The 16,843-nt window shown below is 41.0% G+C and overlaps 1 protein-coding gene across 1 annotated transcript in view; it reads left to right on the top strand.

The window, feature by feature from the left end:
* Window positions 1–460: 460 nt before the first annotated feature.
* Window positions 461–16,843, top strand: part of SMURF2 (SMAD specific E3 ubiquitin protein ligase 2) — a 60,376-nt gene continuing 43,993 nt past the window's right edge. Inside the window, exon 1 of the mRNA XM_040081392.1 lies at window positions 461–777. Coding sequence (XP_039937326.1) covers window positions 726–777 — 52 coding nt within the window. The 5' untranslated portion in view covers window positions 461–725. The remainder of the gene's footprint in view (window positions 778–16,843) is intronic.

Here is a 16,843-nt window from a genome sequence, read left to right as displayed (position 1 = left end):
TTTTTCCAGTTTGTACCCTCGATTTTCCAATCTCAACTCCCCACAGAACTTTTCTGTCATCTTCTCCTCTCCACCTTAGCCATTCCCCCATCCTTCCCTATCCCCAGCTCTCCCAGGACACGGCCATTCCCCCACGTTTCCCGATCCCCAGCTCTCCCAGGACACGGCCATTCCCCGATGTTTCCCGATCCCCAGCTCTCCCAGGACACGGCCATTCCCCCATGTTTCCCGATCCCCAGCTCTCCCAGGACACGGCCATTCCTCCCCAGCTCTCCCAGGACACGGCCATTCCCCCCGGCCTCCCCGGCCAGGAGCGCCCCGGCCGCCGCCGCCACCTGACGCCGTTGCCCCCCTCAGGCTCCTGGGCCGACCCGAGGCGGGGCGCGGGGGGCGGGCAGGGCCTCCCCGGGGCAGGAGGGAGGGACGGAGAGAGAGGAGCCGAGCCGAGCCCGCCGCCAGCCCGTCCGTCCGTGCGACTCCGTCCCGGCTTTGTTGTGCTCGGGCCCGGGGGCGGGGAAGCGGAGGGAAGCGGAGGGAAGCGGGGAAGGCTCCGCTCCTCCTCCGCGGCCCCGGCCCCGCTCATGGCGACGCTGGGCACATCCGGGCCTCTCCTCCTTCTCCTCCTCCTCCGGCGGCCGCCGCTGCCCTGAGCGCCCGGCCCGGCTCCATTCGCGCCTCCCCCGAGCCCTTGGCGGAGCAGCGGCGGGGGAGCCCCGGCCGGGGCCATGTCCAACCCGGGGGCCCGGCGGAACGGGCCCGTCAAGCTGCGGCTGACAGGTGAGGCTGGGCCGGGGGCGCGGGGCCAGCCCGGGCTGGGGGTGGGAGCGGCTCCTCCGGGTGTCGTTGAGGTTGAACCTGGGGCTGGAGCGGCCCCTCAGGCCTCGCAGGGAAGGGGAGGGCGAGGTTTCCCTCCCCTCGGTTCCCCTCGGCCCCGGGCTCGGCGTGTCCGGGCTCCGCCGCCCGCCCGGCCCGGGCCCCGCAACCGCCAGGACGAACTTCAGCCACCGCACCCCAACTTTGCTGTTTATTTTCCCTTCGTCTTCTCGGTGTACTCTCGAAAGAAACTGTCACGCTGTTTGTTTTGATCTCTTTGTTTATTGTTATTGTTTTGTTGGGGGTTTGAAGCGATTTTCTCAGCTAAGACTGTTGAGCGCTGGAGAGGCTCCCCGGGGCAGTGGTCACAGCCCCAAGGCTGCCAGAGCTCAGGCAGTCTTTGGACAACATTCTCAGGGATAGGGAAGGATTTTGGGGTGTCCTGTGCAGGGCCAGGAGCTGGACTCGGTCATCCTGGTGAGTCCCTTCCAACTCAGCATATTCCATGATTCTATGATTGTTCACAGTTCTTGGGTGAAGTGCCTTGTGCTGCCCTCCTCCAGAAGACCACTTGACCTCTGATACTTTAAAATACCGTAAAAACTGTTCACCTGCATGCTGAGAAGGAAAAGAATCTGGTCTTAAGTACTTAAAACTATGTCCTTTTCCATATAAAATCCTAGGTAAATAGGTTTAGAGGGAAAAAAAAAAAATTGGAAGTTCTGCTAGAGCTTTCTTTAGAAAGATACAGGACACTTGGAATTAGCTTTTTTCTTCAAAGTATTGTTAAGTCCTCCAGCATATAAATGATACTGTGTGTCCTGAAGCATCAGTACACAAAGGTAAGTGATTAGAAACTAATAGCTTTACACTGTAAATACTCGTCTCTACACGTAGTGTATCTAACCAGCTTGCAAAAGAAAGGGTTTTTAAAGTGTTAGAGGGGTTGTTATATTTACTTTAGGTGCATGAGAAATATCTCCAGTTTTAATGCCTAATAAAGAGAGGTGTCTTCATACTGATTTTTCCAAGTATGTTATTTTTACAGGAAAAGTAAAATGTATCTGCTTATGCTTTACTTTGGAAATACTCGGACTAGATTTATAATCTAGTTTTCATGGAGATTTGTGAGTGTCTCTATATTACACTTGGAAATACAACTCCTAAAATGAGCGTAGCTGCGACTGCTGTATGGAACAGTGCTGCCTTGTTTTTACTGAGTGTTTTGTAGCTTTCTCCTCAGATTATTGCTGTGTTGATGCAGTGCTTTAATACTTTCTTTCCCTGAGTAGTGAGTGCTCACACTTGCCTATCCTTGAAACATTTAAAATGGTCTGTAGCCTTATTTGAAAGCATGGAAAATACTGTCTAGGGAGTTGTCTTTCTCACCTCTCTGTTTTGTGTTCGAATTTGTTTCATATTTTATTTTTATTGAGGATTAAGCATGTAATGAAACTGTGCCTGTGACAATCTCAGTGTGTAGAGGGGAGTGTGTGACCAGAGCCAGGCTGTGGTTTTACATGCTGTGATCAGCCCCCAGTGAAGCAGGTACAACCCTAAGGAATGCTTTTGGGTTTTTTGTCATATTGTATTTTAGGAAGGGAATGTGCAGAGCATGGGATTGAAGGCAAAATTGTCTTTTTAGGACTGTTCCAGGGTTAGCAGCTCTGGCAGGCACTGAGTACCAGTTCTGTTATTGGAAGCTTATAGAACATTGGCCTGTTTCTCCAGTTAACAGCTTGAGGTATTTTCTGCTTTAGCTAATGGGGAGTTGTTTCACGTAAGGTCATTTGTTGTAAGGAAGCTTTACATGTTTAAGGAAAACAATGAATTTTGTTAATTCAGCTGACATGTTGTCAGTTCTTGCCTAGGAATAGTTTTAAGTGTTCTGTGTGGTTTTGATTACCCTTTTTGATTGGAAAAGCAGTTTGAGGGCTCTGGAGTTCTAAAATTGTTTGGAATTAAAAGAATCTGTATATCCAGTGTTTTAAAAAGTTTATTCTCAAACTGACAAATGCTATTTAATCTTCATTTTCTTTGGCTCTATGAAACTAGCAGTCTTCTGTTTTGGCTTGAATGTTTATGGGATTAATTCTGCAATCATTGTTCAACACTTATCTTTTCTGTTCATTATCTCTAAATTAGATGGTATAGATTAAAAAAATGGATTTCAAGAACTGGATTCAATTAGCAGTTTTTCAGGACATAAACATTAAAGGTTTAGATGGAAAACATTGTTTTGACTGACTGGATAAATGACAGGGTAATGTTTGATGTGAGTCCAAGAACTGATCTGGAGCTAGTGCCCAACTTCTCAGTCCATCTTGAGGAGCCAAATAAAATATTTAACCTAGGCCTCATTTTGCAAAAAAGGTTGACTCTTTGTTGGGACCTTAAGAAAGTTCTGAGAAATGTTTGGCATACCTTTACACTAAGTGTTTAACAGTTTATTTAGGTCTGGGTTCCACAACAGAGACAAACCACAGCGGTGGCATACTTCTAGTAAGTTTTTATTTAGTTTACAGTGCATCTGTGTTAGACAGTTCTTACAAAAGGTTATTCTTTTGCTCCAAGGTGTAGCTGTTTGTTGCAAATATCCTTCCAGTCTTTAGTGATACATATGTTGATACAGTTCACATAATCTTGGGCTAAAAGATCTCAGGATAATTGTTAAAATCCAAGTGTCATGGGTTCTGATGATACTTCTAGCAGGAGGTGTAAATTCTTGTTTCTGATAAAAATATAGGCAATGTAATTTAAATTAGCGAAAGTCTAGAATTGCACTAGTCTGCTGTGAGATTTATTTTAGCAGCTTGTAATAACAACGTCCAAGGAAGTATAAGAAAAATTTCTTCAACTCTCACGTATTTACCACCATTTGATCTGGTCCTATCCTGGATACATTAGAGTTCTACAAAAGCTGCAAGTGCAGTCATCCCCTTCCATTCCTAGTGTGGTTTTTCTCAGTGTTGTGTTGAATATGTGGATTTGTAAATACACTACACTGTCAGTCAGAACATGCTATGATTTCTTCCACCCCTGTGTTGAATTGTGTTGATCTTTCATTCTTCAGAGAACTGAGAAATGACCGTTGTTTTCAGTAAATATTTTATGTCCTAATATGTGAATTGTCCAGTGTTAAAATAGCTACATTTGACTGCTTTCACTTAGGAGATCAATGACAGCTCTCTGAAGCCCATAAGGCTGTTGTTTTTGTCAAGGAGATGCTTTCTAAAATCAGTTTGAATTCCACAAATATCTGTGAGCATTAGAATATATTGAGTAAAGGTTCAGTGCAGAAGTTTATTTAGTTCATGTGTTGCAGGTAGTGTTTGTCTCAGAATTGCTAACAAGTAAAGTTACTTCCATAGCCACAAAGTACAGTTACACTGGACTGGAAAAAGTGGTAATAAATATCCCACGGATAAAACTGGAATGAGCTGGAAGAGTTTTGCTGGTGCAGAATCAGACGTAGGCCTGAAGAGTTGTTGGATTTGTTTTTCCTCCTTCTTACTGCTTCCAGCTTTCCTGCAGGATTTGCTGATTAGGGAAATAAAAGCACGGGGTGTTGTGTTGTGGGAAATGGATCAGCATCTCATGTGCTGTTCCTCTCTTTCTTTCTTGCTGCTTTACTGTCTATTCAGCCCTCACAGTACAAAGGTGGGAATGTACTGTGAAGTTAGAGTGTTGAAGGAGAAAGTGCTGCTCCTTTACCAGATCACAGAAACTCTGGTTGTAATGCTAATAATATTTCTCGCTAAACATACTTAATATTTAGAAAAAGCCAAAATTTTCCTGAGCTTTGTAAAACAATGTGGAATGTTCAAACCTGTTTTTTGCAGTGGATAAATCTAAGTGTTAAACTAATCCAGTTGAAGTGGTTTACCTGAATCCTAAAATTTCCATCAGTGGTGGTGGAAGCAGAAGTGAAGTTTATGGATAGCAGAGCCTCACTGTGGGAACATCTGATTGATCGAATGATAAAGCAGCTCCCTATATTTTTATGTAGCAGTGCAGTGGTTTTGTAGTTGACTGAAATTGTAGTGCCATTTTAGGTCAGTTTAAAATCTGAGTGCTGTTTCTTTTTTCTCTTTGTAGTCCCTGGCTTCACTTTCTGGGCCCTCCCTTGTGTTGACTCCAGCAACTGTGTAGCTATGGGATGAGCTGAAAGCTAATCCTGCCAGGAAAAAAAAAAAAAAAAAAGGGTTTTTTGTATTGAAGAAGAGGGATGGAGAGAAGAAGCTGCAAAGAGGGCAGGACTGCCTCTCCTACCAGCAGCCTGTAGTTAGATAGGCTTTGGTCAACAATAAAACAATAGGGTTCCTTCATGTAAGGTATATTTGACTTAAGTACTAGTTTTTGTAAGCCATGTGTCATTAAGAAATCTGAATTAATAAATTACATAGTAGGTGGATTGAACTGGTGCAGTCATAACAAAGTCAATAGACATGTGTCTAATCAGATGTGCAGGGACTGATGGCTGCTTGGCCCTCAATATTTTCGTCAAAGTACGAAGTGTGTGTGTAAATATATGCTTTCTTCTATATACAGTATATAGTTATAGATATTTATATACATATAAATCAGTTGTGGATCATACAGATGCCAGAGAATTGTAATAAACAACTGAGCAGCTGTATGGAGCAGTTTCAGCTGCTTTTTTCTATGAGTTTAGCCTGTATGACAAAGTTTTATTCAGCTGGGTATAAAATTAGATAACTGTGTTCAAGAGTACATTATGTAGTACCACAGAATCACAGAATTTTTAGGTTGGAAGAGACCTTCAAGATCATTGAGTCCAACCCATCTCTAACACCTCAACACAGAATCACAGAATTTTTAAGTTGGAAGAGACCTATCATGGCAAGGAAAACAAAGATCAGAAGGGATTTAGGGGAGGAATTTGTAGTAGGAAAACAGTTACATAGGGGCTTCAATTAAAAGATTGAAATTGAAATTCAGTTTGAAAAAAAACCACTGTTCACCTGTGGCTGTAAGGTGAGCATCACATAGAAGCTAGCAGGGGATTTACATGTGTAGGTAACATATGGGGCGTATGTGGGAAACATATGGGAAATCTGCAGGCAGTCCTAATGGTAATGTTTTAAAAAATTAAAGCTATTGCCAGGAAAAAAGTAAAAGAAATCCTGGGGGTGGAATATTAATGAGTAATGTTTAGAACTGTAGTTTTCAGTGAAGTTTAAGGAGTTTACACTGTCCTGTAATGTCTGTCTGTGTGTAGCTGAACAAAGCTGAGAAACTCATCTAGTGGTGACAAATTATATTCTGTTGTCTTTGTTAATCACACTGAAAAATCTGATCAGGCCTCAGATGAGAACATTTTGTCTTTGTGTCTGTAAGGTGAATGAGTAGATCCCTGAAAGAAGACAGCTTTTAGTTTTGTTCTGGTTTATCTCATGGCCTTTGAAGTGCTCCCTTGCTTTGCCATCTTACTTAGAATGACATCTCACCGCTGGGCCAGACTTTTCTTGCAGTGTTTGAAAAAGGGTGGATGATTTCTCTGGGTGTCTTCCCTGCTCTCCTGACAACAATGACGTGAGCTGGCTTCTGCCTCAGCTGAGTGGCACGAGTGCGTTACTGCACAGGCTGTTACGTGCTTGCTTTAATGTCTGAAATGTAAATGCTGATCACACGTGCAGTGCAGGGCTGAGATCATTCCAGTGACTCCTGAGAGCTGGGACAGATTCACCTCAGGCAGGTCAGACAGTGCGTGGAAAAGGAGCTGCTGTGTGTGTCTGCTGTTAGCAGAGCACCTTCCTGTTTGGGGAAGAGGATCAGAATCTTGAGGGACATTTGTCAGTAATATATTCAGGGAAGCAAATTGTTGACTTTTTCTTCCTACTTCATCTTTAAGTACTTCCAATGAAAGCATAGATAAGATTGCTTGTAGCCTGAAAGAAGTCTCTGTCTGTTGATAACAGGGCTCAGGACAAAACTGGCTAAGCTTTATCATCTGAGTTTAAGGGGCAGACTGATACAGGATGGAGAATAGACATGCTCAAGATCATAAAAAGGATAAACCAAGTAAAGCTGGGATTTAGATCCACTATCTTTTGACTTTCTGCCCATGAACATTGTTTCTTTTGGGTTTAAATCCACAGAAAAGATGGTTCTGTTTTGGGCTTCTGAGATTTTGCAGTTGGAGTGATTTGTGTTCAGTTATCTCTTGTATGCCATATTTGTGTTGCTCTATCAGCTGTATTTTAGCATCCTGCAGCCTCTTGGGAATTGCTTTTTTTCTGCTTCAAAATACTTTTTTCTTGCTATTGTTCAGGCAGATCAGACCAGGAGGGCTGATGTCCCCAGAAGTGAGTAACACGTATTGCTTTTGATGAAGTGTTACTCACATTTTCAAAATTCTGAAAGTGAAAGAAAAAGTAGCAATATGTGAGTTTCTGTGGCTGTATGCTGCTGGTAATTTTGTGGAATGACTCTTGGCCAGTGCGTATTTAACCCAAGTTACAAGCCTTGTTTTCTTGGAGAAAGGGAGAGTCGCTCCATGGCTGTGGGATTGTCAGTGGAACGGCTTCAATGCTTCCTTTCTGTAACCAGTTCATTTGAGTTGTTTCAAATATGCTGAGAATGTCCAGGCTATGTAATTTACAGGTCAGAGGGAAACTGTGTACCCAGATTGTGCTATTCATGCTTAAATCAGCGTGTGTGATGCCATCTTGCCACAAACACTGGAGTGACAATGCCATAGTAAAGCTTTCCAACCCGCAGCACCAATTTTTGGGATGCACGTGTCCCTCTGCTGCATCCTTGTGCTGTCAGATGGAGTGGGCTGAGGAATACTTCCACATTAAAGTCCATGTCTTGTCATCCCCCTTTTTCTCTGGGTGTAGGGGACTGTGGTGGGTTGGTGTGTGAGTGAGTGGTGGCTTCAGGCGGGTTCACAGAGCCGCAGGCTCTTGGTGGCGTTTGCATTCTGCCTTGACCCAGATTTTAACATTACCGATGGAGTTAAATAGAGTAATAACTAATTATATCTGTCATGATGGTTCTTTTTAACATGCTTAACCATTTGATTTGGAGTTTATATGTAGATCCATACATAAATTCAATTGTAGATGCAGTTGTGCATGTATTTAATTGGAGATGGAATCTGTGTTGGTGATATTAAAGGCATTTTCTGAACTTGGGTCAACTTAACGATTTCTTCCTAAGTCGGATAAACACCAGGCTGTACACTTGTAAAATTATGTATGGTAAAGCTCCTGCTTTGTGCATATTGTAGGACATGAGGAAAGTAGATAGAGTGTGTTTAGTAATCTGTTGTCTCATTTTAGTAAAAGGCAATCTAGTAAATGCAAGTATTTTTAATGCAAAAAAATGTACTAAAATTAATTTTATTACTGGTGAGGGAGGAAAGATGTATCTGGGTTAGATATTTGTGGACATGGCTAGTTAAAAAAAAAATAAAATAAAAATCCTTAAGCATGCAAAGGAACTAAACATGTCTGAATAAAATTCATAGAATTACATTCATGCTTAAGTGCCTGGGATTAGAAATTCATGGCGTTAATTGTACCAAGCATTTAGGTATCCTTATGACAAATAGTCCTTCAATTTGACTTTTAACAGAAAATGTTCACCTTGTTCTGAAATTATTTATTTATAATATCTATAAATATTTATTTTCACAGAAGAAGTTCTTCCCATTATTTTCCCTGGTGGAACATAAAATAGTTTATAGCTCTGTATGTAAGCTCTGTATATATCTCTGAAGACTGTGTGCAGGACTAGATGAGTAATAGCATTGTGCTTAGTTGTAGTAATATTTAGGTGCCCTCTTTTTTGTTTAGCAGCAAAGTAAGTTCTTCTGTCTTAATTTATACAGGGTGGCATCAGGTGTGATATAAGAAACTTCACAGGATAGAGCTGGTGTTGGTGGTGTCATTCAGAGGCAAAAGGGGGCATTTACAGAGCTGAAACAGGACAGAGTGGGGTGCAGTTGTTCAAGAGCTGACACAGGGACATGAAGGGACTGTAAGCTTCCCAGGTTTTGTGTCACTTTATAGTGGAAGCAGAAAACAAATGTGGGTTCCTGCGCTTGGGCTAAAATGTAAAGAAATGTACACGTCGTGTTGCTGAGTACAGCACCGAGCCAGGCTGTAGTGATTCAATGATTGCACTGTCAGTGTGGAAATCTGAAGATACTGAGCATTTCTCTTCATCCTGATAATACAAACACGTATATTTTAAAGGACACAAAATACCTGTTGCTAAGTACTTCATTTAAACAGATGTGAAGGACCTCATCCTCACATTTTCTGGAGAGCAAATGCTCAGCAGTACCAAATATGAAATTAAAAATCATTGTCTTTTTTAAGCCTGATTGCACGGTCTGTGACACATAAATTGCCCAGACTTAAAGAAGGGCATAATGCATGATAAAGCAGAAATTTTCTAGGGCTTTTATTTAGAGGATTGTAGTAGAAAGTTTGAAAATGTTTTATAGTGTTCTTGCAGAAGGTTCTTGTTAATTGAAGCTTGTGAACAACGATAAAAAATTTTTGTGCCACCTTTCGTAATTTCCAGTAGGTTATGTATGTGGCATTTCTAAATGTCTAACTAGCAATTCTGGATGCTTGGTGAAGGGCAGAGTGTTGGTGAACAGATTCTTCAAATGTATATATGTGAGAAATATATAGATATAGATATATCACATGCGGTTATAATAAACTTCGGGTCAAGGATGTTGGAACGGGGAAAACTGCTGTTGTCCTCAAGCTTATTAATGCTGCTGCACAGGGGAAGTGCCCCTGGTTTCTTAGAGAAGCAAATGCTGTCTGTGAATTCCAGGTGCTATGCAATAGTTCCAATTTGCTTCAAATACCTGGATATCAGCTTTTTGTTTAAAAATTCAAGGGTTTAAATCTTTGTGATTGTACTGATCTGAGGGGGGTGAGATTTATCCTGTGCTGTCGTGTAACACTGTGTCCCTTTTGTGAACATCCTTCATAGCTGAGATTTCTTCTTAAGAACTGTGTTGAAAGATGATTTAAAATGTTGGCTTCTGCTTTCTTCTGCAGCAGGAAAAGAGAAGGCCTTTAAGGAAAAAATGACTTAGAGTAATTTTCAGTAGTACGTGCGTCGTGCCTGGCTTGACATAAAATATTTGTGTAGTCTTCTCTCCCTTCCCCAAGCAGTTCCCACAGTTCACAGTGTTCTCTCAGTAGCTGTTATGAGGGGGATAAAAGGAGGTTAAAAGTTCTGTAGTCCCATCTACAAGGATAGACAGTAAAGTTCTTGGTTCCCCTCCCAAACAGCAAGAGGTTATTCTGCCTGGGGGGAGATCCTATATATTTATATTTGTCTGTGTCTCACTTGCTTCTGTGGCCAGGGGATCATGAAGAAATTTCTGTTCATTTGTGAGATGTGAATGTAGCATTGTGAATACGTGCCTCGGATTTCCTCATTACAATATTTATCATTTTTCCTGAAAGTTCCTTTCCTCTGGTGAATTGTTCATCCTGTAGAATCAGTCAGCTATTTCCTGTGTATCAGCATAATGTAACTTCATCTACACTGGGCAGGACTTTGGACCCATTCAAAAACTTAATATTTTTCATAAGTTTATTGAAATTTAGTAACTTCACTCTCCACATTTCAACAGTTCTTTGCAGTGTGGTCCATGCCTGGAGATGCACTTGTCCTGCTCCCACCCTGTGTCTCTGTGGTAGAGCGGCAGTAAATGAACAGGAAAATTGTCCCTGGTCACCCTGACCCTTGGATTGCTCCTTTGTCCCTTCAGCAGTGTGAGGACTGGGAGCTCTGGGGCGTGCACTTGCTTCTACTTTGTGTCATTTGAACATGGAATTGCTCTGCCTGTCTGAACATCTTGGCCTTTTACTTGCCATCAGTGGAATTTATAACTCTGGCTGAACTTGGAATACCGAGCTGGAGCTAATAATGCCAGCTCCAGTTAGCACTTCCCATTATCAGACACTGCTCAGTGCTCTTAGCGGCCGGCTAACACGGGCATTTTTCATGCTGAAGAGCTAAATCAGACCAAATTTATTTTGGGAAGATTCTGCTAAACTTCAACCAGTTTCAAAAAGGATTAAAAATACATTGCACATCATCCAGAAATGCTTTGTTCTTGTGAATCCTTTCTTCTGGGGCAGAGGCGCTGCCAGCCAGGGAGGTGTGGCTGTATCAGCCAGGTGAGGCTCGCTGCAGCTTTAGTGAGGACCTGAGCTCTGCCTCTTAAAGCTGAACTCAGCGTGCTCCTGGTGTGGAGAGAGGCACTCCCTGGAATGCCCAGGGCACAAAAGCTGGATGAGGCTGGAGAAGAAGGGAGTGAGCTGGAACAAGGAGCTGTCTGGGGAAATGGGTGGACGGTGTGGTCTGATTTTGACAGAACGAGGCACTGGAGATCTGTTGGTACCTGGGCTCTGGTGCTGCAGCACTGAATGTGACACAGGGTCACAGAGGCAGCCCAGAGTCTCCTGTTCCAGACCTTTCAGCGCTTGGTTTTGGAATCAGGGAACGCTGTTGCTGCACATGTGATGTTCTGTTGGTGATCTGTTTTATTGGGAAGAAGGGGTCATCTACAGCAGAGGGGCTTTATAAGAACTCAGGATGCATGACATGCAAAGAATGTGAGTGGTTACAGTTGGAAAGGGGCCAGAAGTTTAAAAACAAACAGGAAAAAACATTTATCCCAGTTCTCCCATCTGTTCATTTGCTCCACATGTTCATCACCTTGATACTATATAGAAAAAATAGGGCTGGCTTCTAAGTGGCCATGATTCAGAGCAGGCTTGCAGATAAAATCAGGGTTACTCCTTATGTGTAGAACAAAAGGAATTCTTCAGCTTTTAGCAAACCTGAAAAGTTTTTTTTATAAAAGACCCTTGATTCTAAAAATATATTGGTCACTTCATTAATGCTAATATTTTATTGCTTTAAAAGAGTCAGAAAACTTGCTCTTAATTCTAATTGAATTATGTAATTTTAAAGTTTGCTTGGCTCATTTACATGCCGTATTTTCACAAAGGTTCTGAAGTTGCAATTAATGCAACTCCAGAAGTTACAGGCTTTCAGAAAAGTGTTACCTGCTGATGATGAGTTCATTGCACGAAAGATTTGAGCTTCTTTAGTTAGAGTCAATGTAAATATCAAGCAGACAGAGAAAGGTACAAGCTATGGCAGTTATTATTTGTACATCATTTGTGATGGATCTTGCATTCTTTGTGAATATTTCTCTATAGAAGAGGGCAGCCCTTTAATTTTACAGTTTGTCCCCACTGGATTTGCACCAGAGCATCTTCCAGTGTCAGGGGGTTGATTTCGTACGCTGTGCTCTGTTCCCACTGTTGTGAAACGCTTTGATCTTCGCTCTCTGTGTGTTTCAAACACACCCAAAGGAGCCTGCAAGAATTTGACCAGTGAAGAAACAAACCAGAAATTACCTGGACTGGGCAGGTGTATGTCCAGCAAGAGACAGGCAGATGTGCAGTTTAAAGTTTCTTGTAGAGGTCTGTGTAGATAAAGCGAGGAGAAGTTATGGATGCCTTGGATGGTTTTGGGGGTTTTTTTTTAGGTTGTTGTTTAGTTTTGGTTTTTTGTTTAATAAACTAAAAAGGAATGAACTGATACAATGTGAAACTGCAAGGTTTCATTTTAAGTAAACTTAATATTGTCTAACTATGAAGAAAAATGATGTTTTCAAACAGTTTTCATATTTTACAGTTATTTGTTGATGCATAACAGTTCTGCCCTTCTCCCCCAATGTTTGACACAAGGCTGAAACAAAGTCTGCTCTTATAGGACTACTTTTCCAAAAAAAGGGAAATTTGGGCCGTTATAAAATTATTAAATGCATGATTTTGTTCAGCTGATCCCTTTTATCATGATTTAAGGTCAGTGATAACCTTGTCTGCTTCCCATGGGGATGTTCAGGATCTGTTTGGTTTTTAAGAATACACTACATGCATCAGTTTCTGCTGAAATAAATATCTATTTATCAGCTTAATAGAAGAGTATCTTAGAGTTTGAGAGCTGAGGTGTGTCTTTGTTGTTCTAAGACTATTAAATCCCTAAAAAATAGAGGTCCATTTCCTTCAGATATGGTGTTAACTACATTTCATAAAATTACCTTTCTCTAACAAGTTGTTTTGTTATTTGCACACATATGCACGTTTAATGGTTTGTTTTTATTCTAAAGGCATGCTTTCTTCATTGTATTTGGCTAGGGGTTTTTTGCGTTTTAATTGAAGCATTTACAATATAGTTATTTTTGTTATAGTGAACCATTTTATTGTTTCAGAAGTGAATGAATCACATATTCTGGGTTATTTTTTCCTGGCAAATATTTTTCTTTAATGGTTCCTCAGGGCTAGCTTAAGTTGTACAGATGAATAATACTTGAAATATGGTATCTGATTCATCATTTCAAATGTTACAGTGAAAAACCCTGTGAAACTATATACATATATATATATATATATATACACATACACACACACAGGTCTTTTGACTTGCAAGATCATCAGCTTTACATGGGACGAGACTGGCTGTGTAGCTGTTGCAAGGCAATGAAGTAATTCTGCCTCATGAGTCTGTTGTTTGCTCTGACTTCACCCCCATCTCCTAAAATCCCAAGATTTTGTTCTCTTTCCCAGGTTTCTGTGCTCTGTCCCAGCTGGAAGAACAGGTGCTGGCTGTGCAGCTGAGCTCCCAGACCTGTGTTCCCTTTGCAAGGGCAGGGTGTTTGCAGTGGAGTGTTGGATGGATTTTGTCATGAGGGAAAGGGTCAGAGGGGATCTTCTGCTACTCCACAAAGCAAATACAATGAAATTAATTTTGGTGACAGGAATAGCAGAAGGTAACCACAAGGTGGTGTGGAGCCTGCCCATGGTAAATAGTCTTTGCGTGGGGAATCACAGTTTCTGTCTGGCTTTTCAAGTCAGACCCAGGTGGAAGAGTCCAGGTGCATTTCCCTGACTGCTCAGCATGGATTCAGCAGCCAGATCTGAGTGATAGAGATGAGTAAGTGGCTCCACAGCCCCCTGGGAGCACAAGAGAGCAATGTCAATACTGCATATTTTTTGTTAGCTGAGTGTGCACTCTCATATTTTTGTTGATTATACTGAGGTTTAAAGCATTTAGAAGAGTAATAAGAGTATCAGAAGAGCATCTAATTATGTGGGCATGTGTTTCTGTGAACACTCTGCGTGAAACCTGTAAAGAGCAGGTCTGGACTTTTTGCATCTGTATAACTCCTTTATGTAATCTGGAATGTAAAGGATTAAGTTCTGGTAGGTTTTGTTTAAGCATAAAAATATCATACGCAAATTGCTTTTTCATACGTTTCCCAGATTCACTGTAGGGAGGTTAAAAAAACCCCAACAACAACAAAACACCAAACAACAAAAAAACTCCCAAAACAATAAAACCCACCTAACTCTCCCCATATTTTCTCTGTTGCCCCTACCCTGAGCTTCTGTCCGCACAAATATTTATAAACAGCAAGTAATGCACTTTCTTTTGCGTGCACAAAGCTCTGGGGAAAATGAGGAAATGTTTTAGTATGTGTAAGGCATTTAATACTTTGTTTTGCTCTGATTTATCTTTCAAAGAGCTGTGGAGGCCTGCCTAAAAAACTAGAATACACTCCCCGTGAGCTTATATTACCTTTGTTTAAAACAATCAAACCTCTACTGCTGGAACTCAGAAATTCATGGACAGAATAACTAGAACAGTAAAAATTACTTTTAAAAAAAATGTGTTTATTGGATAAACTGGCACGAGCCCAGCTGCTGAGGATAAATTGATTTTGCTGTTGCATTAAATCTGTGACGTGTTGGTATTTTGGCAGAGTAAGAAAAACAAGGATATTAGAAAGTAATTTACTGCCCTGGGATTAGTGAGGAGTGTTGTGTTTCTGTGACTGGGGCAGGCCGGGCTGGTGGAGATGTGTCTGATAAACAGGACGAGGTCTAGTCTGACAGCTGGCAACAATAGCTTTTGCTCAAAGTCAGGTGTACTAAATTAGCAAATCTATTACAAGGCTACAGGAGAAATCTCACAGAAGACAAGCCTTGTAGGCAGAAGTGCTGCCAAATGGGAAATGATTCATCGTCTCTGAATGGGATGAGCACTGAGCAGAAGCAGTTTAAACCTCAGACTGCTTTGGCTCATAAACCACCAAATATGCGATTAACACTTTATCTTCTCCAATCCCGTGGTTTTTATTGTCTCCTGAAGAACAGTCTGTATTTAGGAGCAAAATCTGTGAGACTTGGTTGTTTCTTCTGATCTCTCTTTTCTAAGTTTGAATGTGTTTAGGTATTTTTTTTTTAAGTTTTAGCTAAATGACAGAATGTTTGTGTGCACCCTAAAAAGCTTTCCTGTCCTGTGACCCTTCAGCACCAACACCTTTTTGTGAGGACAGTTCCATCCAGGAGTGCAGGCACAGCTCCCTGAACTGACTTACTGTAGTTTATTTGGTTATATTTAGTGAAAATGCACGATTAGCTGAAAATGTAGTTTAATGTAAGATGCTGGTTCCAAGGTGATCACTGCATTTTGATTTTTAGTATTTTTAAAAATTGCATCATTTTAACATTAACAATGCCATTCATAGTCTACCGTGCCGAATGATGAACAGGAAATATATTTGTGAACTCTTAAATTTAGTTAATGCGGAAAGGAAGTACAGTTTACAAAGTTGGATGAAGCAATATAAAAGGGAAAAAGCCTGTGCCCTCTTTGTCTCCATATAACTGATCAGAGTTTTAGCATATCTCTGGTCTTATTTTAGTATAAATTGTCATATTGGCTCCAAGATACATAAATGATAGAGAAACTAAAGGAATTGGGTCATTGGAAGGTGTTTAGTATTAAATAATTGAGATGTCAGAAGATAGTTGTGAGAGGAAATAACATTGTACTTGGAAAGTTAATATATTTGTTTAGCAAATAATTATATTTGGGTGAAATGGTAGAAATCAGAAGCTATTTAGTGTAACGCTTTGTGAGCAGAACTGCAAGAGGTTTAGGGTTCCTAGAGTGAAAGGCTGCAGGGAAATGGGAGTTTTCCATTTCTGTGTCCCCTCAAAATCCCCATCGTGTCTACTCCGTCTGTCTGAAGTTCATAACTGGTGTTTGAGGTCCATGGAAATACTTGGATGCTCCTTGCACTTGGAAGCCATTCTGCCTTCTGTAATGAAATGTTCTTGAACTTGTTGGGAATGTTTTCTTGGATTTTTATCCTTTTGCTGTACTGCTAGGAGTGTTGATGCACTGTGACACTTTTTGCGTTCATATAATCACCTTACATTCCTCTTTCCAGTCTCGGCTCCTCCCCTTTATCTTTCTTAATCTCTGCTTAATACCTTCTACTGTGTTTTTCTTGCTCAAAAAAATTCTTGTATTTTAACTTCTTGAGCATTGCATCTTCCCAAAAGATTTCTGAAGTTGTAGTTTAAATGGCATGGAAATGGTTTTTGGGCAAGATCATTTATTTTCATGTATTGGTGAGCTGTTTCAGCTGAATCTCTTGGTGTTCTGTTTCTTTAAATTGCCTTTTATGTTATTTCTTACAGTACTATCCAAATTGTAATTATTTGACTAAATAATTTTGACTAAATAACGATAATTTGACAAAAAATTGACTAAACACACACTTGTGTAAAACCAAAGTGAAACGAAACCAAGGCTTTATTGTAAATTGCTTTACTTCAGTCAAAATTAAATAAGATTGCTCATTCAGTTAGCTCATCTCTCTTCAACAGCCACAGCTTCTTAAAATGTTTGGATTTGTTCTGTAGGATACATCTGTTTAAACAGAGAAACCACACTGAATCTGTCCATATGAAAGGACTGCAATAACTTAATCAGTTTATAATTGGTATAGGCTAATGATGGAATAATCTCCTGGAGATGAGGATTTGTGGGTGTGTGATGGGGGATAAGACTGGAATGAGGTACAAGGGAGTTTTAATGATGTTTGAATGGTGGCATTGCCTTGGTTTTCCATCTGTGCTGCCTTTGAGCT

Source organism: Hirundo rustica, chromosome 18 (assembly GCF_015227805.2).
Source record: "Hirundo rustica isolate bHirRus1 chromosome 18, bHirRus1.pri.v3, whole genome shotgun sequence".
In the NCBI taxonomy this organism is placed as follows: Eukaryota; Metazoa; Chordata; class Aves; order Passeriformes; family Hirundinidae; genus Hirundo; species Hirundo rustica.
This window is presented reverse-complemented; position numbering and strand designations above follow the sequence as displayed.